This window comes from Centrocercus urophasianus, unplaced genomic scaffold (genome assembly GCF_019232065.1).
Source record: "Centrocercus urophasianus isolate 14NV4802_14NV808 unplaced genomic scaffold, USGS_Curo_1.0 seq_14, whole genome shotgun sequence".
In the NCBI taxonomy this organism is placed as follows: Eukaryota; Metazoa; Chordata; class Aves; order Galliformes; family Phasianidae; genus Centrocercus; species Centrocercus urophasianus.
This window is the reverse complement of record NW_024884586.1, coordinates 30868403-30891642: the sequence shown is the minus strand read 5'-3', so window position 1 is coordinate 30891642 and position 23240 is coordinate 30868403. Positions and strand designations below refer to the sequence as shown.

Here is a 23240-nt window from a genome sequence, read left to right as displayed (position 1 = left end):
TGAGGAATGCAAGTAATACAGCTTTGGAAGCAGGGAATGCAGATGAAAAGGTAGATGCCTTACAGCCTTTATAAACTCTCCAAGCAGCTCTGTGATATCTTATCATGGGAGGATCTGTCCCTGTTGAAGTATTAAATGTTTGCTTTTTTAGAGAGATAGAAAACGGAACAAATGATGCTTATGCAATCCATCTGTAGTGTCTTGATGAATACTAATATACATGTTATTTGTGCTTAAATAGTCAATTCTTAATGAATACCTTTCTCACATGGTAAAAGTATATGAAAAAATATCTGTGGCTATGAGAATTAGGGTGCCACAGCTCATTAGCAAATACAAAATCACGATGGACTTTTAGAAGTACTGGAACTAATATTTGCAAAAGATTATCTACCTGCTTCTCTCTAAAGGACACTCACTAACTTAACACTCAGCTTTCACAATCAGAAAAAAGGTGTGTATAGGAGGGTAATACACAAGTACAAACAAACTCCAATTTGTAAAATAAAACAGCCTTGATCAAGATTGAAGAACACAGTTTAAAAGACAGTATGAAAAAATGTGCTCTACAACCACTGTAGCATTCATCTAGTGGTCAGTTCTTACTGGAGAATGGCTTACTATGTTCTGCTTTTGCTGGGAAGAGAGTACAACCCTTCTATGGGAAAACAGGACTATTATGCAAACATGCCTAATTAACAAATATTTTATGTAAGGAAAATGAGGCCCACTCGCAGTTAATTTGAGTAGTAAGCGAACAAGCATTGCAAGTATCCTGGCCCTTCTTTGTCAGAAATAATCTATGGGAATCCTCTCCCTCAAAGGACTGAGGTCACAAAATCCCCTCTACCTTACCATTCCAGAACCTAGAGAAAATTCATAAGCAGCTTATGCAAAATCAAAAGAAAAAGGAAAAGAACTCCTTGCAGCCCAAGCTGAGACTACTCAGGGTTCTTGTGAATTTGCAGCTATTCTTCCTGAATTGTGTGATTGGAAGGGCTTTGTTGAACTATAAATACCTTACCACATTATCAGGGCTGTGCGAAGCTACCAGCATATAATCATTATTTCCAAAAGAGACACTGGTTTAAGATATCTGCTACAGCACAAGTGAACTGGAAAAAAAATGAGAGAAGGCTCAGCAAAAACAAGTTTGCTTACACCTGTGAACTCTCCCAAAGTATACTTCATTAACAGTTCTAAGTTGCCTGTTCCATGCCCATAGATAAGGCTAAGAATGATGAAAAGAAAGAGAGAAAGTGGTATAGTCCTCTGTTCTTTTAAGTGAGGGAACGCAAAGACAGCTTTCAGCCTTAAAGATCAGCTAGCAAGACAAGGGAAAGGAACAGGAGAGAGTAAACAATGCATTGATAGTACTGTGCTGAAGGTAACAACTGCAGACTTGTATCAAGCAAACTACAGAACCTGATACAGTGTCTTCGTTGCTCTTACCTGAATGGGCACTGAATGGGAACTGCTGAATCAGGGCCTGAACCTCTGATTGATCACCTGAAGTGAGCAATGAGTCAGCCAGAGAAGCACAGGTGAAGGCAATTCACCTCTCCTAGACCCATTTAAGAGCTGACTACCAGAGGGGAAGGATCTCTTCTGGAGATCCCTCCTCTGGAGTTTTACAGCGAGCCCAGGATGTGGGTAAGCTTTCTATCTATTCTTTTTGTTATTATAACCTGCTTAGTCAAACTCTCTTGTTTTTTTCATAATTATAACATCTTTATATTCATTGATCATACAGGTATCATGGGAAAGATCAAAAGCAAAGGACACAACAGGGACGGGGAGATGCGTAAAACTTATAATGCAACATCTTGGGGGAAGATCAATGCCAGAATGAAGCCAAGTGAATGGAGGAAGAACCATGGAGAAGAGAGAGAGAGAGATGAGAGTTCCTAGTCACAGGTTAACCCCTCAAATTCCCTTCTCTCTACTAAATAAACTCTATTCTTGAATACTTCTCCTGCAAGTAGGTATTCTGCTTGTCAGCAGACATGTGAATGGGAAGAAACCAGAGTCTGGAAAGACCCAAGCTCCTAGTGGAAATTGGCTAAAAAGCTGTGGGTCTGGTACAGGTACAAGAAAGACTTTAACTATGGTAGAGGCAAAAGACATCTGTGAACGTGAGTATGTGCAAAATGACTTTGGGTATAGCCATGTTCTGCTTACAAACTTTAAGCCTTATTACCCTGCAAGAAATAACATGGCTTTTTGCATCATTCACACTGTTTCTGCTTATCTCTTAAAGACACTTTAGATGTGCATATATCTACAGTCAGCTGCATATGCACAGCACATACACATGTTATTGCCTGGGAACAGGCAAGCAGCCTCAGCCTGCTGAGCAACTGGGAACCCTTGGGTACAATCATCTACTGCTCCTGCCAACTCCTTATTGGAAACACGAGCACTTTTAAAACAGAACTGGCTCATACAAAAAAAAAAAAAAAAAAATTCACATTCCTTAAAGCCAAGTAAAGTCAGTTTCTTTTGAGGAAAAGAAGTAGTCAGTACAGCAATTTATTTTATTCTTTTAACAGAAAGAACATTATAATACTGCAAGAAGAAACGTAACCTGAGAACAGGCAAGAGTATTGGCTTAAAGCTGAGAGGAAGGGAAAAAGCCTGAAGTATTCTTCAATCTTTTATCATACACAAAAAAAATGAAAGTATCACTAAAGGAAAAAAAAAAAAATCTAAGCAGCAAACTCAGTAATCTCTGAACTTTTCCTAAGCGTTGTCTGTGAACTGCTCTGGGAACCAAACTCACCTCTGGTTTGGATTCTAACTCATCCGATAACATTGATTCAAGTGTTTGATTCCTGCAGCTGTCCTCAGCAAGGCACAGATATATACTTTTAATTCGGAGAGAACAACACTCTGCTTATTCTCATATTTTCTGAAGTATAAAACAAAGTGATGGTCCTCCTGCACAAAATTGCGTTGACCAAATACTTGGTTTAACCTAAAACAATAAAAAAAGGGAACATAAAGAGATGGAAATGAACAAACAAAAAGCATGAGCAAGAAAAGGTCAGCAGATATTGCATGTAACTGCAGAATGTACTTTGAAATATATGAGAAAGCTCAGAGGTTTCTTCAAATGTTCTTGAACCACCAAAATAACATCTTAACATCTGAAACTGATTTTCAGTGGCTATTTTCCATGCTTTCATAGAATGGCCTGGGAAAAGGACCACAATGGTCATTTAGTTTCATCCCCCTGCTGTGTGCAGGGTTGCCAACCACCAGACCAGGCTGCCCAGAGCCACATCCAGCCTGGCCATGAACGTCTCCAGGAATGGGGCATCCAAAACCTCCTTGGGCAACCTGCTCCAGTGTCGCCAACCTCTATGTAAAAAAACTTGCTCCTTATATCTAACCTAAGCCTCATCTGTCTCAGTTTAAAATCATTCCCCCTTGTCCTATCACTATCCACCCTTGTAAACAGCCACTCCCCCTCCTATTTATACTCTCCTTCAAGTATTGGAAGGCCACAATGAGGCCTCCCCAGAGCCTTCTCTTCTCCAAGGTAAACAAGCCCAGTTCCCTCAAACTTTCCTTATAGGAGAGGAGGGCTCCAGCCCTCTGATCATCTTAGTGGCTCTGTGGACCCACTGTAAGAGCTTTCCTTGTAATGTATAATTTTCATTGAGAATCTTGTTTACCTGGAAGTGTATGGAACTGATTGAAAACCACATGCATCAGCATGCAAGGGACAGGAACTGAATCCCATATGGGGATTATCCAAATGTCTGACAGGCAATACATGCACCTCATCACTATGAAACCTCTGCTTGTTCTCTATCACGTCAAACTGGTGGTGGTGATAAATTTCTAATGGACACAGATATGGATTTGTGAGGTAAGTTCTCTTCAGATGCTATTTCACAGACAATTGTACAATGTTCCTTCTTTGGACTACGAGGTAAAGCAGGAATGTATAATTCCTAACTACCAAAAAAGGGCTTTGATACTAATGAGAGGTGAACAAACCGAAGTTCCTGCCACACCTCCCATTTATCACAATTACAAAACCACCTAACAGAGAATCAAAAGCGTTCCCACGGTGCTCGGTGTACCTGCCGCACAGGGTCGGGACAGCAGCGATGGCGGCGAGAGCAAAGCGGAGCGCCCCGCCCCGCAGCCCTACCGCTGCGTTCCTTCACCTCTCAGCCCGTCCCGGGATAACGGGCCCGGGAGAGCGGCAGGCGCGGCCCGGGGCCAGCGCGGCGCCGTCTCCTTGCGGCCGCACACCAGCGGGCCGCGTGCCCTAACCCTCCCTCCCGCCAGCGCGGGGGCAGCCCCAGCCCCGCGGCAGAAAGCGAGTCCCGACGGAGCGCCCGGCAGCCTTACCGGCATCTCCGCCGCCCGGACGTGACGCGGTGCCGCCCGGAAATGCCTACGCTGAGGAGGGCGCCACCCGCAGCTCTATGGTGAGCGCCGGGAGGAGCGCCGCATCCGAACCGCAGCGCCACCTTCTCCGGGGCCTCCCGGCGGTACCGCCGGCTCGGGCTGAGCTTCTATCGCGTTCCGCCGGGCTCCGTCCCGGCACGGCGGCGGCCCAGCGGCCCCACGCGGCACTTTCTCCCCATGTTATTTCCGCAGAGCACTGAGCTGCGGGCGCGGTTACATTGAGACACTCGGTGACCTCAGGAGCCCTTTGACTCAGCAAGGTGGACCGGTTGAGCAGGCATTAAAATGAGGATAGACGCGTAGGAGCGGGACTGCCCCCCGCGGCAGCCTTCCGGGCTGGGGGCTTCGCCTGCTCCTGGCCTCGCTTGCCCTAGGAAGTCCGACGGGGCGGCTCGGACGGGTTCGAGGAAACGCCGCGCGTTTCTCTACACGCACTGGGGAATATCAGGAGGTTTCGCGGCTCCCGAGCCACGCACCGCCTCAGGCTGAGGCAGCCGGGAGCGGAAGGGTTAACCCCCACCCCACCCGCGGAAGCCGTAGGGCCGGACCCGCCCGCCATTCGAACGGCGGCACGTTCCATTCCCGCCGCGGGGCGCCTGCGGCCCCCCGCCCCCTCCGCCGCGCCGCCCCTGCTCTCCCCGCCCGCCCCCGGCGCGGCGCCTGCACACTCCACCCTCGCGAGCAACGCGGTACGGCCCAGGCGGCGCCGCGCGGGCGGGGACACGGCCCACCTCCCTTCGCACACCCGCGCGGCTCTGGGCGGTGGTAGAGCCCGCTCCTCCCCCGGCGGCGGCGCGGGTGGTGCGTCCCGGCGGCGGCCGCGTCCCGGCCGGCGCCCGCCCCCTCGCCTTGTCATTGATGTTGTTGTTTTTGTCGCAGGAGCCGCAGGCGAGGCCGGGGCCGCCGCCGCCTGTGGCCTCCGCAGCAGCAGCGGGGCTCGGGCCGGCGCCAGGAATGTCGGTGTGCGGGGAGGCGGTGGGCGCCGGCTCCCTGCCCAGCGAGCTGGTGGTGCACATCTTCTCCTTCCTGGCGGGCCCCGACCGGCTGCGGGCCTCGGCCGCCTGCTCGCACTGGCGGGAGTGCCTCTTCTACCCGGCCCTCTGGCCGCGCCTCCGCCTCAGCCTCCGCGTCTCGCCGGCCGAGCGCCCGCGCCTCGAGTTCCTCATGCGCAAGTGCGGCTGGTTCGTGCGAGAGCTGCGCGTCCAGTTCGCCGCCGACAACTACCCGAGCGGCGGGGCGGCGGCGGGCGAGGGCGCGGCGGTGGCGGCGGGCGACGGGGAGGCGGCGCCGCTGTGCCCGCGGTGGCTCGAGCTGCTGAGGACCTACCTGGAGCTGGTGCTGTGCGTGCTCAGCAGCGTTCGCAACAACAGGTACGGAACGTGCCGCCGGCAGGGGAGGGCAGGGAAGGCGGCGACGGGGAACACAAAGGCCGCAGGGGCGCCTCGGCCTCCCCGGGGCGCGGAATGGGGGGGAAGCGGGGCTCCTCGGGCTGCGTGCGTGCGGGGAGCTAATAGGGGAGTTAGCGTCGGAGCGCTGGAGCGAGACTTCGTTTCTCCCTCACAAAAGCCGCTAAGAAGGCCGCCGGCCCCGCCAAGGAGCTCCCCTGTGAGCCGGGAATGAGGCCTGGCCTCAGCAGGAGGAGGTCTTTCTGATTGCTTACTGTGGACGTGCTTCAGGCGTGTGGCGATTCCTCGATCCTCTTGAGCAGTGGATTCCTTTTCCCGTGCTCTGGGCTTAAAATGCACTCAGATCGCACTCATTCACACCGACTTTGGTAGCTCTGAGTCTTAATTTGCTCAGGTTGGACTTCTAAAATGAAAACGCTTGCTTTCTCTGTGCTTATCTTGCTGACACTCCCACACAGTATCTTTTAAAAACTCAGAGGTCATAATGCACGGCCTCCAGTCAGAAAACCAGACTGTGCAGTGAAGTCACAGTGCAGGCTGCAGGATAGTGAGTGGCTATGTGCTTTCCTACCTGGCAGTGTACATCACCTGCTGGGGGCAAAGCGACCACCGCTAAATATTTTAGGGCATTTCTGTAGATAGTTGTTGGAAAACTATTGGTAGCTGCATTGTGGTACAGCCACCAACCCTGACCCTGAAACAGTTAAGAAGCAGCGTGAGGCCTTCACTTCTCCTCTGGTTTGTGTGGGGAAAGCTGAGCTTCAGCTCCTGGTTGGCGTTAAGGGAACACAAGTGCAGCATGCGAGGTCTCACTTTCGGTTCCTAGGCCCTGCGATGCCCGCAGGTACTTCCTGGGGGAACTGCAGCGGTTGGAGGCGCAAGTGTGCTTTTGGACACTGCCTGTGGGTCACAGCTCACCTTCATCTTGATTTGTTTCTTGCCTTGTGAATCCTCAGCCTGCAGGTTTAGCTGCCCTAATCAGTCTCCTCTTGCCTTTCAGAAGAAGCTTTCACTTTGCTGTTGAATCTTGGGGAAATTCAGCTGATATCATACATGACGTCAGTTGATGGTTATCAAATCTGTTATAAATACCGCTAGGTGGATTTCAGCATTTTAAGTGGACAGTTAGAAGCTGCAGAGATATTATGTGAGAGATTCCTTGGGGAAAAAAAGTGAAATGCATTATGAGAATGGTTTCGGTGTGCTTCACTTTTGGAAGAGAGAGATTTCATAGCGTTATCTCCAGCTAGTGCATTAACACCGCCTTCTGAAGTCCTTTTTACACTTTTTTGTGTGTACAATGTGGCTGAAGACTGCATCAAAACACTTGGTAGTAGCAGTTGTTTCTTCAGTGGCTGTTCTCTGGTAGATAAGTGTAGTTCTGTGGTAGGTACGGATGAAAAGTTACCATCTTTGATAACATTTAGTGTCTCTGTATATTCTTGATGTGATCTGAAACAGCAGATCACTTGTCTGCTGGTGTTTGACTTTGGAATGAAAAGTGTACCACCTGGAAATGCATAGTACCTAGTTATCACAGTAGACTTTTTTCAGTGAGCAACGAAAACATGCGAGGGCGATTTACGTGAAACAGATGTACATTCAGAATTACTTCTAGAATGAGCTTTTTTTTCCCTCATAATCAAGGTTTGGGTTTTATTTTGATACTTTTTTTTGGTTCTTGAAAAGTAACTATCCACAACCAGTTCGTTGAGAGGTAGAATGTTGTTGTCTTTTAGATTTTTTTAAGTGAAGCTTTTAGATAGAAATGAGATGGAAAGAAACGTTAATGTGAGTTAAGTTGCTGCTTGGTTCTGCTTCTTAGTTTACCTCTAAAGTGGAACCATTGTCACCTGCTCAGTGCTTCATTTTATTGGTCGAAGGACTGCAGTCAGTCGCTTTGTTTCTCTGCTTCTGGTTGCTCATCTGTAGCACCAGGGTGATTAATGATTTCTTTTTGTGCTTGCAGAATGTTTTTGTACACGTGATAGCTATTCCAATTTCCAAAATAATGGAAAAAGCAATGTTTTTAACTTCTCCAGCAACTAAATTGCAGCAAATGCATTCCTTTTGGAACAGGGTTTGAAACAGGATGATTCTTTCATAGCTCCTGTCAGCCCTCCTGATAGCTTTTTGGCAGAGAAATCCAAAGGACTTCCATCTTACACTTAAAAGCTAGAGAGGGAGAAATCCACTTTAGTAAAATGGTGTGCTGTTTCTTAACCATGTAATCTTGTTGTATGATTTAAATCTGTTGTTAAACAATACAGCAACAACTTCCTCCTTTCAGGAAAAAAAAAAAAAGTTCTTTAAATGAAATTCCTTGAGGATTTATAATACTGCAGGACTTAAGACTAACAGTAGGACTAAAGGTAATGCAACTTCTGGATGTCCTCTTGGGTACAGGAGAATGATGGTGTGCTTTCATGCAAATACAGTATTTTCTGTTAAGTCTCTGGAAAAGTATTTTGGAGCAATCTTTGGTAATTCTGATAGAATTAAAGAGGTTGCAGATGCACAATTAGAAACCCCTGATAGCATTCTGATCGGTATTGTTGCTGGTAGTCGGCATCCACAGGTATGTTGAAGGTCTGTCTGGTGTTTGAGGCAGAGCTCAGGTCAACACAGCTCTCATTCTGCGAGTGAGAACACATTATTCCAAAATACCACTTTCTTGGCACTGAAACCAAGAGGAGGAGCTCTGAAATTCTGTAATTTCTTAAAAAAAGAAAGTACCGAAGTGATGTCTGTAGTGGTTTGTAACTTTTCCAGTTCGACAACAAATGAAGTGAACTGGAAGTGCAGTATTTAAACTGATGATATTCTACTTCGTAATTAAAAATAAAATGTAGGGGGTGGCATCATGCAACAATATCAAGAGGGGCAAGTTGTTTCCTAGGGGTCTTTCAGGGATCTTCACCATCTGCACCATCACATGCTGCTCGTTGAAAACATAAGTTCCAGGAGGCAGGAAGGAGGGTGATGCTCTGTGCGAGTCTTTTTGGTATGGACTGGAGCTAGTAAGCAGTCTTTGTTTGATCTTTGCTGTGAAACAAAAATGCAGATTATAGTAAGCTAAGGTGTCTCAGTGAAGGCATCTGCTTTGGAGTTGCCAAACATTTGTGAATCATTCAAAGGAGTAGACTGTGTCTGTATTTGAGGCTTTTTAAGACCTCTCTTGTATTAACTGTAGCGAGCAGCTGGCAACGACAAAATGAACGCCAACCAACCGAAAAAACCCAGGAATCTAGTAGGACAGTGTGTGCCTTATCACTTTGTTCCTGCTGAATGTAAGCAAGTCCGTTGGGATTTTTTTTTTGCATTGCAGAATGGAGGATGGATGTTCAAGAAGGCGCACCAGAACTGAAGGTAGAGCATAGCAAGAAGCGTATTACTTTTAGTATACTTTCTGAGCTAGTGGAATACAAATAGTTATTATATGACAAATACTAAATCCGAAAGAGAATGTTCTTTCCAAGCTATGTGCATTTGTAGTATATATAGTATTAAGATGCTATTGTGACTTTCATCAAAAGAGGACAGTTAACTCCTAAATTATTTTATTGAAATAGCAGTGGCTTTACTCATCCAATAGAGTAAGGGTGAGAGGTGAGCCAGATGCCACGGAGATTATATTGTCTACAGCAGTGACAGATCTAATACTGAATGGAACTCTGATCACATTTTTTGATGGCTGTAACTATGCTGTGAGTGGAAGAGTAATCAGATGTTTTTGCTGCTTAAATGGTAAGGTGGAAAGCTTTTACTGTGTCTCTATATTGTGTAGAATGGCAGTGAGACAAATGCAAGCAAACTGTGTGAGGTACTTGTAAATGGTGTTTTGTAAGTCTTATTGCTTATAGGCTCTGAAAGTAACACTGCAGCAGCATTCACTGGGATCTGAGTAGCATTGAACAAGACCTGTGTGTGATGTGAATATGCAGGTGAATCAGAATTGTTCGAAAGATTGCATTTTGTCTTAACTCTCAGAATTAAGTCACTGAGATCAGAAGGTTGTGATTGTATAATTAGAATATTGGCTGTGAAGACTGCCTCTCACACCTGATGGATGTTTCTGCTGACTTTCCTGTGTACCAGGCTTTCCTCAAAATCTGTGGGAGACAGAAGAGCACAGAATACTCTCAGTGGTGTTGCCACAGTCCTAAGATTGCCCTGCCATACTTACTCTTCAGTGTGATCAGGCATTGACTTAGATGTGTAGAATATTATGCATGTGGACAGGGCTCAGTTATGTTGAAATACCATCATTACAGCAGTCCTGTATTTCGAATAATTTAATGTGTTTTGATTTCTGAAATGGCTGTAAAATCTAGGTGCTTTGCTTTGATATTTGACTTGATAGGAGCTTGTGGAGCTTTTAAAGTCATTCAGTCAGCCATAGAAGAAAAGCAGGAGATGTGACAGTGGCTAGATTTCAGCAAGCAGCTCTGTGGTTATTTAATGCAGGAACTTCAAACAGGTCCTTAATTATTTGCAGTGGATACCTATTAGGTTCAGACTTAAAAAGGTAAAACCTTGACTCCTTGTCACCTTCTGCTCATCCTGTGGAGGTAGATAACTGGCACCAGAGCTTCCCTAGGCTTTGAGCTTCGTGACTGTATTGTGTTTTCCTAAAAGCTGATCTGCAGTATTAGTGTATGACTAGTAAGCCAGCAGAAGTAAGGATTTCTATGAGTTTCTGAATTGTCAGCTGCCAGTTAATTGGCATCTGCTAATTAAAGTTAAAGATGAATTTTACTCTCACAGCCATTTGCGATTTTGCTGTGTTCATTTTCATGGGCAAACTATTCCTTGAATGTTTGGAAGTAAATCTAACTTACTGTGTGTATAAATAAATTTAAAAACATCCAGAAAGATCTTTTGTCAGTTAGAAAAATGCAGCAACAACAGCCTGAAAAGAAACACTGCAAAAGAAAGCTGCTCTGAAACTGCTATCATTTTCGTAACTTCTGCTTGATCTTTTTCAAGGCATAGGAAAGATGCAAGTCACAGGAGTGAACTGTAGTGGGGAATGAGAATCTGCCTGCCTGTCTGTCTGTCACACACACTAAGACAAGTCCAGCATAAGACTAGAGGTGGTCTTTCACTTCTTAGGTATTACTTCTGAAAATTGTATCACAATGGACAAATAATCCTCTTCTGTTGACCAATGTCAGAACAGCTTCCACTACTTTGATGTAATGAAAATCAAACACTGACTGGGATTGCTGGGATCTTTTGCTCAGCTTCCATCAGAAGCTTGTGCTGCCTCAGCTGCTGCATATTTGGGCCCCCCGTTCGTAACCCGGCTACTATACAGGAGTGTTCAGGAAAGGCTTCTCACGGTTGTATTCTGTTAGTGCTTTGAACACAGCATTACATTTGAAAAGGAATAGATAGCTGATGTTTTCACCTGTGACGTTATGTGCCCACGTTCCAAGAATTAAAGGGAACTGGAAAGTACTGCGGGAAGTCGGCTTTATGGTGGTGGCCTCTGTGGTCACTGGAAGCTGACGTTTGCTTTACAGCTAGAATCATCAGTTTGTACATCCCTCCTCCCCTCTATGCTTTGGTCTCTGTTTAGCTCCAAACATGCCTGTACTGCAGGACAGTAGGATGCTTCCCAGAAGAGTTTATGTGTTCCGTATAATAATGTGTTCTTATTAGTGTTTTTGTCTTATCCAGAGTGTTTCCTTACAATGTTTTTGTTTTGTATACAGATCCCTTTTTGTTTTGTCATTGCAGGAACCTCCAGAAGTTAAGTCTCTTTGGGGATATAAGCATTCTGCAGCAACATGGAAGTATATCAAACACATACCTTGGCAAGGTTGACCCCGATGGCAAAAAGATTAAGCAGTAAGTTATATTTTGTAAACTGTCAAATATGTTAAAACAATACGTATGAGTTTTTCATGTCTGAAACAGGGACTGAGAAAGCTTCACATTTTTTTATTGGGTGAGAATCAAAATTCTTAAGTTGAATTTGTTTTATTTCTAGTACTTGCATGAAGTACTCTGGTTTTGTGGTCTTCTTTTAGGTGGGAATCCTTTCTTTCATTTTTATATTGTGCTCTAGAAACAACTTCTGTTAAAACAAGAGGAGGGACAGGAATCTTACCAGTACATTTACTATTGCTATACATGGAAAAAAATATACAAGGAGCTCATCTGATGTATTTGCTACTGCATGTCCTCAATTCTTGTTGAACTTAAAAGAGGACATAAGCACCAAGAACTTATTTTAAGTTGTATCTCAAAACTAGGTTAGGTATTTGTAGGATTCCTGTAAGATCTTAGCTCACAGTGTGCTTGTTTAGTCTCAGAGGTGTATTTTAGCTTGCCATAATTACACTGCTGTACAGTCTTTGAATGCATATAATCAAAATACCTGGTTTGTGCTCTTTGGAAATGGTGCAAGACAAATTTAAAAGCTACTGACATCTGGAATCAATTATCCCAGAGGAGTTATGCTAAGTTAAATAGTTTATTAGTTCTGTTAAAACTTTCCATATAGATAAAACTTGAATACCCTCATTTTAATTTGTGTCAGTGTAAACATTGTCTGGGTGGCTTGAGAATAAGTACAGCTATTCAAGATCTTTCCTGTTTATTTTCAATGGTTTTAGAACTAGTATGAATATATTGTCAGATCAGTGTATGTATGAGAGTGCAACTATCAAACTAAATGCTTGGTCCTTGCACATCAGAGTACATAGAGATGTGCATTTTTCTTACCCTGTTATGCTTAGAATGCAGAATTCAGAGTAGTTTAAGCTCCTGTTCAGCATATGTACTGTCTGCAGGTAAAAAGCCCTTTTCTTATCATTTGTGAAAACAAATACGTAATGAAATCATTGTCCTGAGGCTTAGAGAGAGCCATCGAAGCAAGTGTTTACTCAGCTGAGCATACGGTTCAGTATTTCTTTGAACTAATAACAAAAATTGCTATGCGTACTTCATAGCATAAACAATTCAAAATTAATTTATTATCTGAACTGAAACTAGTCTTTCACATAGTTACTGACCTTTGCATGTTTTGGAATGAGGAAACAAATGCTACCTCTTCTTTGTTTTATGAACTAAAGCAGCGTGTTTGGAACCTGCTAGTTCTTTTCTAAATTAGATGAAAGTTGGCAGTGGATCATCAGCACTAACAACATTACTTCAGGAAGTAAATCTTTGTCTTTGTAGTCTTGCCTTTTGCATGTTTGGATGTTTGCAACAGTTAAGTTACAAAACATGGGTGCAAATAGCTAACACTGAAGGATATTGAGCAACCTGTGGAGACAGTGTTAATAGTGGCTGAGGATTTTGGAACCTGTGTGGTGGTAAATGTTGCTGTCTCTTTTGGAAGCTTCCTACAATTCAAACAGTTAGAGAAGAAAACATGACACTTCCTCAAGTCCATAGCATGGAACTGAATGTAACGGACCTTGGGTGGAATCTCAGCTGGCACAGAGCCATTAGGCCGTTCCCCAGTAAAGACTAGCTGTTGCTCTGGGGGAAGAGGAGGCCTTGGGTTACGTTTCCAAAATCCTTCTCTTGCAGTGGTCAGCACGTACAAGAAATCGGTTGTTTTCATTTGTCTTGAGCAGAGCAAAGCAAAGGCAGTTTAAAGTATTTGCTTTCTGAAATCTGCTTTCTGTGTTTGTTCCATGTGTTTCAGATAGTTTTGTTTCCAAAAGAACCAGTTTTAGCCTCTTGCATTAAACAGAACATGTTGACACAGTTTTTAAGCAAATGAGCTCCATATAGGTTTTGTTATTAGGTTTACTTCCTATCCAGGGCCACCAGTGCTTTTCTGTACCAGCAGTTGTAGGCTGATGGGGAGCATCCCCTTCACTGCTCTTCACTGGGAGCAAAACTAAGTATGCTTGTTGAGACATCACTGTTCTAAATTGCTTTCTTGCATATGCTGGGCTTTGATTATATTTTGTGTTTGTGTTTGAAACCATGCTTACACTTACATTTTCTAAGTGAGCCTTAAGATAGTCACATACATGCTAGGATGAATTTCATACAACATAGTATGCAGTTGAAGTGTGGTTGTAAAATAGGTGTTAATTTCCAAGAATTCACTTAGTGTGTTCTAGAATTTAGACACAATTCAAACTGTTTTTGCAAACTCCAGTTAGATGCAGTCTAAAATGAAAAATAGGATGTAAGAATTTACAGGGAAGGAATAAACCCTTATTAGGGTGATAGAAAGATGTATTTGAAATCTGTTAAACTAAGAGCCTGCAGTTTTTATTGTTCCTCCTGTCTATCCTCATGTAAAGCAGGCATTTAAAGCAAGCCAAAAGCAGTCATTGCTAAATATATACTGCAGTGCTGGATCTCTTTTTTTTATTATTAAATAGGCAAAGAATTAGAGGAAAGGGTCTGGAAAGTTTTCTTAGGACATACGGATGGGTAACCTATCAGCATGAATCTAAATAGGTGTATAAATACTTAAATACAAAGTTACATAGCATTAAATCAGTATCAGTTTCCAGTTCTGTGAGTATTAGAACAGTACTCTTGTAAGCCTAGATGCTTAAATCTTATCAGAAGCACAACTTAAAACTTCAGTGCAGTGAGGTATGGATAGTAGTATTTGACAGAGCATGTCAAAATTGATTTGTCATCTTGTGAATTGTTCTGTAAGCTGTTACAAGCACTAGTGTTGCTTGGACTGTTGCAGAGCAAAGGCTACCATTGCTGTAAATGTTGTGTCTTTCTGAGGTACTGTGATGGCAGTGGGGAAGAAAGCACATACAAACAGGGAGAGGAGGATAAATGAGGATTGGTCTGTTAATTTTCTTAAACTCCAGGACTATGTGACATCAAAGGTGGCAGGTCAAGTGAAAGCAAGAAAAAAGGGGGATAGTACTGCAGAGTTCTTTGTAGTTGGATGTTACAGTAGCGAAGGGTTGGCTCAAAGAGGAATCTGGGCACATTGCTGGAAGTGAGACCCCTGAGGGTTACTGCAGACCAGAAGCCACCTCTGGCTCAGGAGGTGAGAGCTGAAAGCTTTTAGAGAGGGGAGAATCTCTGAGAAGCATGACTCCGTGTTTCCCTTGTTCTCTTTCCTCTTTTTATGGTGTTTGTGCTTTTCTGCTGTCAGTCACGATATGGAGCCTTTAGATTCGCCTGGACATTATCTTGAATATAGATATGGGGATAAGAAAAATAACTTTGTAGCATTGTTTTGAGCATAGATGTGAATGTGTGTGTTATTCAACAATAAAGGAGAAAGAGGTCTATGGAAAACATTGCTTGATTTGAGGCACAAAAATTCCTGCTAGGTTCCTACTGGATGGATTTGCCTTATTTCTTCAAGTCTCAGACCTGTCATAGCCTAGCTCAGTTGCTTCCCTTAAATGCTGATTTTGCCTTAGAGCTGACTGAAATTTGAGATTAGGCTCATCTATATTTGCAGCCTAGTGTGTATATGCTCACTGAACATGTTTGGGCAGAGAGAGATCATTTGGATCCCTAACAGCTGTGGGATGAGGACTGGAAAACTGTTTCTTTTGAGGAGGTTGGTAAAGTAGGACTGTAGTATTGATATTTGGCATTCAAATCTTACCTTAAAATACCTTTTTGGATTACATATCTAACTTAAAGAACATTTTTGCATTTAGAACAACCTAATAGGAGTTGTGGGAGATAGGAGAGGTGGGATGCATAAGAGGAAGTGTGTAATAATCATACAGTGCTATACATCACATGAGGACTCTGGTGTTAGAACTGCCTCCCACTGGTGATCTGGGATCAAAATGTCACCAGATCCAAGCTACTCCTATAATGTGTCAAGCTGTTGACACTGAAAAATCCAGTCAGCTGTATATTCAGAATTGTTTCAAGAATATCATGTGTTTGTTCTTTAGCCTTCAATGGGGAAAATCAAGCAATAGATTTCGGATTATTCTAACATGGAGAAACTTAATTTTTATTCAACTTTTCAGTGAAAATGACTTTTTGTCCATTTTAATTAGCAGTTCTAGAGAGGCTGGCTAACAAATACGAGAAGCTGTTTTTAAAAACATGGTTATTGCTTTTAAAAACATCATAGGTTTTCTTATTTGCATAACCTTAATGCAGTTGTGGGAAGGTGCTAGCATGTGCTAGGATACGTGCTGAGAAGTACGAAAGGAAGATTCATAGTGCAGCACTGCAATTGAACGATGAAGTGCGTTGTTGTTTTTTTTTGGTCAGGATAGTTTACAGTTCAAACATTTGAAGTGCAGTGAAGGCTGAAGTCAGCAGCACGTTGTGTTCTAACCTTTGTAATTGCCAGTAAACTGATGGTAGTACCTTTAGGATAAAGCCATAAATAAAAAGGGGAAGGAACAATTCTTCAATGGGGAAAAAAAATAGACTGATATGCAATTGGTAACACTAAACCATGTTTAACAGCGTCGTTATCTGTTTTGTTTACTTACAGAATTCAGCAGCTGTTTGAAGAGATACTGGGCAACAGCAGGCAATTGAAATGGCTGTCCTGTGGGTTTATGCTGCAAATAGTAACTCCCACATCATTGTCGTCCTTATCAAACCCCATAGCCAACACCATGGAACATCTGAGCTTATTGGACAACCACATCCCTGGTAACACCACTCTCATCACTGCAGTTGAATTGGAGCGCTTTGTCAATCTGCGTTCGCTCGCTTTGGATTTCTGTGATTTTACGGCTGAAATGGCAAGAGTCCTGGCTGACAGCAACCATGTGCCTTTGCATCGACTGTCTCTCCTGGTCCACAGCGTTTCCATTATGCACAAGTCATTGGACAGTATGCCAGAAGATGAGAATTGGAAGGCGCTGACGCGCAACAGCACCAATCTTCGGGTCTATATCATGGCTTTTGATGTAAAGAGCGATGATATGTTAAGGATTCTTAAGCCCAGTATTCCCCTAGAGAGGATTCACTTCGACAGCTACATCACTTGTGTTTCTGGAGCTGTTGTTGACCTCATATCCAGGCAGTATGATAAGTTCCTCACTCATTTTATACTAATGAATGATGTGATAGATATGTCTGGCTTCCCAGATCTTAGTGACAACCGGAATGAAGATCCACTTGTCTTATTAGCCTGGAGGTGCACGAGGCTCTCTCTCCTAGCTGTTCATGGTAGGTAATACGTTGTGTGAGCACGGTACGTGACTGAAACACTTAAAATATTTCAGCTTTTCTAACTGTAATGAGCTTCTGTAAGAGTCATGTTCAAGAGTCTGCTGTGTGGTCACTATACAAGCTGTTGTAGTTCATACTGGTATTTTCACGTTTGAAAATAGGAAATTTGTGTGTTTACTTATCTTAAATATACTTGTAGCTTATGAAATTTGGATGAGAGATCACGTAGGATTTTGTGACTGCTCACAGAATTGAGCAGTAAGAGCTGAGTGTTCCGGGAGGCACAGTGCAGGTTTCCTCCATGTGGCTGGGTATATGGATGTGAATGCTGCAGAAGCTTGCTGTGTGTGCCGTGAGGTCACAGCCTGTTAAGATTAGATGATTGTACTTCCTGTTTGTGTAACTAACACAGGTTAAGTACCTCATGACTGAGGGGAAGGAAGTCTGTTACCAGCTTGGTAACACTGGCAGCAGATGAAGGGGGTGTGCAAAATTTGAGACCTCTCTACTTGAAGTGTGGGGGAGAAAAATATAATGTGGAAGAGGTTACCGTGCTGAGTGCATTGATTTCACTGGTAATACTATAACTAGGTTTATCTCACCTTTTTGCTGTGTAGTTGTAAATCAAAAAGAAGTGCACGCTTACATTCAGCTTGATTAGAAGTTAGAATAATTTGGCGCATTTGTAAGGCACCTGAAACTGAAACAGTGCAGAGTGGTTGTTTTGGTTTGTGCTGGAAGTGGCTTACAAAGAGCAAGCTTGCTGATGCATGAAGGAGTTAAGGGATGACTCTGTTCTGTTACGTAAGAATGAATGGCCATTTCCTCAGGCAGCTTGCAGGAATAAATCTCCAGTTACTCAGCACAAACAGGAGACATCTTCAGCAGCAAAAGTGGTACATTCAGATCTCAGCTGAAGTCAGAAAGTCCTGCTGTATCCTCCCCTTACAGTTTCACAGATTGGCAAATGACCATACCACTCAGTAAAGGTGGATTTTAGCAGTTTCTCTAACACTAAATTGAAGTTTCAGGCCCTTTTAGAATAAATAAATGAAATCCATTTACCTTCTTCCTGCCACAGGAGAATCTCCTAATACATTATTTGAATTCAAAAAGATGGTAAAATACCTGTCTATAACCTAGTGTGTCACCTGTTATCAGTGCACAATATATTACTCTGTGCAGAGTGTTGGGAAGGCAAACACTTTTTACAGTTTTTGTATCAAAGGATTGTTACTGCATCTTCTGTGGGGATTTTTGTATACCTGGGAGAGAGAATGGGCAAACATCAACCACACACTGATGTTGAAATTCAGAATTCAGATTCTTTTCCCCTTCTTTTCTCTCCTCTTTGTAGACCAAGTTAGCTAAGCTGCTTATAAGTTACTACTAATTTTCTTAATTCTTATTTTTACTTTTTTAAGTTGTGAGTAGGACTTCTCTGTTACTGTAGTATATGCATCTTTCTTCTTGAGTGCTAACACTGAGAAGAAGATGGCTAGGAAGAAAGATCTAGAATGCTGTGGTGGTTCAGTATAGCATCTTATTCTCACGCTTGCTTTTTTTTTTTTTTTTGATTTATGTAATAATGGTTTCTTGTGCTCTTGTTACATTTCTTGTGATGCTACCAATCTTCCTTTAAGAAAGAAAACTTTAAAAAGAGACTATATTTGTTTGAGGAGACATGATTGGTTCAATGTGTAAGTGCATGGGTTTCTTTTCGTTAGATGAGAAGCAGTTATTCTTCAGTTTCTAATATTTTTCAGAGATTTTCCCTCTTCTGCTTTTAGTTTACTCTGGAAAAGTCTTTGATCCATTCTTAGCTTTGGCTGCCACTTGGCGCTGACAAAAGGAGGGAGAGAGAACGAGTCTGAAGGTCTCTCTTTCTTGGATACCTCAGGAGCCTTTTCTGACATCTGTGCGAAGTCGTATCATCGTCCCACCAAGGTGGCATCATTAGGAGCACAGGAGAGCCAAGCCAAGGATATTAACTGCTGCTGGCAGCATGTAGGAATGGTGTGAGGAGCGTGTTGTCTTTGGAGATGGGGATGGTAGAATAGACAGTGGTATGATCTGGCCATCCACAGGGCCTGAAATCCTTAATTTAAAAGAAAGACGTTTCATGTGGAGTTCCGAGATATTTTGTGCTGTAAATGTGCTGTATTACCTGTGTAATCCTCAGTGTTATTCTGTGTCAGAGCAAAGTTGGACTCGATGATCTCTGGAGGTCCCTTCCAACCCCTACAATTCTGTGATTCTGTGAAAGTTAAAGCTGACATTTGCACCAGCAAGGGAAAACTGCTGTTCATGATGTGTTTGATACTTGTAAGGAAGCGATTATTCCTTGTTACCTCTGGAATACTTCAGCTGAGCAGAGGCTTCTTTGCTGCTGGAAAGTTCCTGAGAAACTTGAGGCAAAACTTTTGAAAAGAAGATTTAAGATAAGATTAACTGGAAAAAAAAAATCTGGCAGTGAAAAGTTACAGCAAAAGCCGTGTACCTGAGCCCCAGGTGGCACGGGGGATTCAACCACAGTTGTTGCCCCTTTTATTCTTCTTGGCTTTTTTTTTTTCCATTACCTTTCTTTACCGTCAAAATGTCTGAAGGTATTGTGAGCTCCTTCAAGGCCTGAGAGGAGTGTAGGTCACAGAAGTGCAATTTTCCATTGGGTTTTATGTCCTACAGCCTCACTGACAGCGTTATCTTTTGATTCTCTTGTGCCTGCAGGTAAAGCCTCAGCAGATGAGAATTGCAGGAGTTCATGCATTCTAAATGGTTGATGTCTTAGAAATGAGCCAAAGACACGTTTGTGGGGTTCCTTGTTCAAAAACTACTTTGAGCAAAATATCTGTAGGAGTCTTTACAGACAAAAAGTTGGGGAAAAAAATATACATGAAAATTTCTCCTTTCTTTAATCTCTCACTACAGTTTTCCTCATTCTTTAATCAGCTGTCATGATAGTTCATGATGTAGAACATGCTTATTGCCTTCCTGAAGACCAGACCGTGGCTGGTTGTTAGTCCTCCAGCAGCATGCTTTCCCAATTCTGATACTGCACAGACAGCAGCTTTACTTAGACTCTTAAGTGTGCATTTGCCCAGGAGGCACCTGGGAGAATGATGATGATGAAGGCAGAAATGAGCCTTTTTGTTTTGCAATGGAAGGGCTGACTTGCAGAGCTTTCAAAAAAGGGAAGTTCCCAAATACTCTGTGTTTTGCACCTGGACAAGGAAGAGCTTAGCCAAGATACAGAAAACTAGCAGGTAACTGCAGAGTAAGTGTTTTGAAAGAGGGATGCTAATACACAGTAATTGGAAGAGAGGGAAGCTTTATAATTATGTTTAATCTCAGGTAGAATAAAAAGATATATTGTAGATTTTTTTTTTTTTACAGTGGTGGGACCTGCTTCCTGGAGAGGCTTCTGTTCTGTTTATTTTCCATCAAGTCTACCTCTAAGGCAATAAAAGCTAACTCTGGTTTTCTTTCCTAGCAAAAATACAGATTTAAAATAGTCCTTTTATATATCCACTTTAAATAGTTGATTAGTTGCTTCTTTGATGTGGTTTATTTATAAGTAGGTGACAGAAGGTTTGATATTGTAGTTACAACTTAACTTGTACCAAAGAAGTTGATACAAACAGTGAAACAATTCAATATAGAAAAACTTTAAACTAACTGAAATTATTCTGATATTTCCTTATTATAAATGTAAAATTGAACTTTCCTACTTGCAACCAAAGCTGAAATTGGGAGGGGAATTCTGCCAGACACAAGATGACAAAGTAAGTTGGGAAGGATTTTAAGATGATCTGACATTAAATACTTCCATAAGAAATGCCATACTGCAAAATCACACAGTACTTTTTTTCCCCCTACAGGTTACACAGTTTGGGCTCACAATCTCATTGCAATTGCTCGTCTTCGTGGCTCTGATCTCAAAGTGCTGGAAGTCACAGAGGAAAGCATTGATTTTGACCAAGGAGAGCTGGCCGACCAGGATGTGGATCCAGTACATAATCTCATTGAGCAAGTATCTCTCGGGTTGGGTCGACCTTGGCATGCAGTCATGGACATAGAGCTGCTCAGTGTCTTCACTGAGCCAACTCGTCATTTTTACAGAGAGATGCAGAGCTTCAGTGAAGGCATTTAGCTCCTTATTTACAGTTCCTGTGGTTACATATGCAAGTAGGGTCCTATTATGTTTTGTTTTTTTTTTTCAGTAGCGTGAATTAACCCCTTTTGTGCTGTGTTTAATCAGTATTAGCTATATAGAATTACATATGTGTATTCTACTTCTTGATCAAAGAACGTAGTCGGGTATTGGTTTAGAAGCTGAAAGTGGCAGTGTTTAGGGTTTTCACGGTTAATGGACTTGTCTACCAAACCTTACAGAGAAGCAGCCAAAGGCTGTCTGAGGTTGCCGGCTAACTTTATTTTTATTGAGTAACTGCATTTTGAATTATTTTTGCTATTATATCGGAGTTCTGTGCTCAGGAGCCAGCTGCTTTTGATATCCATATCCATAGCCCAGTGGATTTCTATGCTGTCATTGTTTGCTTAATCTGGTAGCATGCTACTTAATAGGCTTAAAAGGAAGAGAGGTCTATCCAGGGCTGTTCGTTGTTAGACTCTCGCCTTGCTTCATTTCACATACTGGTTCTGAAGCATGCCCTGCTGCCGCTCCCAGTTCTCCTTGGCTGTCAAGCAGTGCTGCGAAACACTCGCTTTTCAGATAGCCGTACTTGCAGATTCACTCCATGCTCCGTGGTGTTTCGAGTTCTTTGTGTAAACTCCTCCTAGTTTATCCTCATCTTCTGTCGTGTTCCTCAGAAGTTAGCTTTGGGCCAAAGTTTAAGAGAGAAAAACTAGGAAGTGCACTCCGATGAGGTAGAAGCATAACAGTAAAGGCTTCAGTATAAAGGTATACACCTGCAAACAAACATTAGTCGTGAAATCCCTAGCAACTAAGTCACTGGATTTTCTCTGTCAGCGCCTGTGTCAGCTGCCAAAGAATAGATTAAAAACGAAGAAGTGCCCACATGCTGGCAGGGGCAGGCCAGCTTCTGGCCAGCCAGATACTGCTAGATTGTAATATATAAGGTCGAATTTCGACCTGTGGTACACAGCTGTGCTGTGGCTCAGTCAGCAACCTCAGAACTCTTAACAAACATGCACCTGTTTCACTGTGAATAGTGAATGTAAAGGAAGGAAAGGAAACAAATACAAAGCTTGTTCTATCACAGGTATGAGCTGCTACGATGCATGAAGAACATTCCATGAAGTATGTTTTAAAATCTTGTTATATCTGAGAGGCTTTAAAAGCCGATTTAACTGTTTCAGGGCAACCGCGGTACAGACGTGGTCTCTGTGAGACTTCCACCTGACCCCAGTTTTAAGTGGTACGAATGTTGTGCATTTAATGTTTAAAGGACAGTCTGCAATAATAAAGTAAGTGGCCAACGTGGGTGCCCAGCAGTGCTGAGACCTGGCTGCTATATTGTAAGCTTTGGAAAACACAATTTATGCAACAGATGTCCAGATATGATTCTATTTATGGAAAAAGTTTATATGTGTTTTACAAATGGTTTTACCATCTTATATTAAAATGACCTTTTGACAGGTGTGCGCTGTTTTGTCTCCAGTGAGCACATACCATGCGGATTTTATATGTACATCAGTAGAGTGAATCCACTGGCACAGTGTGTGTATATGCCAGATGTGGTGAGATTTTATCTTATAAATGTGATCAGATTAAAAAATAAACTCCTGACAGAAAATGTAAGGAAACCAGCTGAATGTTTGAATTGATGACTGATGTTGTATGGTTTATGTTAAATGTATATTCTTTTAATCAATAAATAAAGCATTAAAAATTGATCACTGTATAAAATATTTTGTTGTATCAGCATGAGAATTTCTAGACTTAAATTGCAATGATCATTCATAAGCTGTGTATAACTGGTAGCTCCCATTGTGTTTAGGTCAAAGAAAGAGTCTAAAATGTCATACAGCAGTTTCTTTTACTTGGCTGAATTTTGTCAATGTTTTTGGAGGGGAGGGGAAGGGTGCTTTGCTGAAGCTCAGACTACCAGACCAGTTAGCACAAACGATATATCACAATATGACTTACTAGACTGATACAGTAAACTGTGGATTGTAGAATATAGAAGACTATTTTGAGAAATTCCTGCATCCGTTGCAATTGCTTAAATCAAAATCTAATGTGATCTAGAAAAATGTGTAGTACTCTTTTTGGTGTCCCACTATTAAATAGATTATGAATACCCA

The 23240-nt window shown here is 42.7% G+C and overlaps 2 protein-coding genes across 3 annotated transcripts in view; one reads left to right on the top strand and one right to left on the bottom strand.

The window, feature by feature from the left end:
- ZNF410 (zinc finger protein 410) overlaps window positions 1-6243 on the bottom strand; it is a 19148-nt gene extending 12905 nt beyond the window's left edge. Inside the window, exons 1-2 of one of the 2 annotated variants that reach the window (XM_042813751.1) lie at window positions 6089-6243; window positions 2783-2977 (exon numbers count right to left, since the gene is read on the bottom strand). In XM_042813751.1, the coding sequence (XP_042669685.1) occupies window positions 2783-2815 (33 nt within the window). In that variant the 5' untranslated portion in view covers window positions 2816-2977; window positions 6089-6243. Of the gene's footprint in view, window positions 1-2782; window positions 2978-4368; window positions 4449-6088 lie in introns of those variants that run through there. The other variant, XM_042813750.1, reaches the window with a different exon arrangement.
- On the top strand, window positions 5287-23240 carry FBXO33 (F-box protein 33). Its single transcript, XM_042813749.1, has 4 exons — window positions 5287-5798; window positions 11580-11690; window positions 16264-16949; window positions 20831-23240. Exons 1-4 carry the CDS (start codon window positions 5287-5289, stop codon window positions 21100-21102), a joined length of 1581 nt encoding a protein of 526 aa, XP_042669683.1. The 3' UTR covers window positions 21103-23240.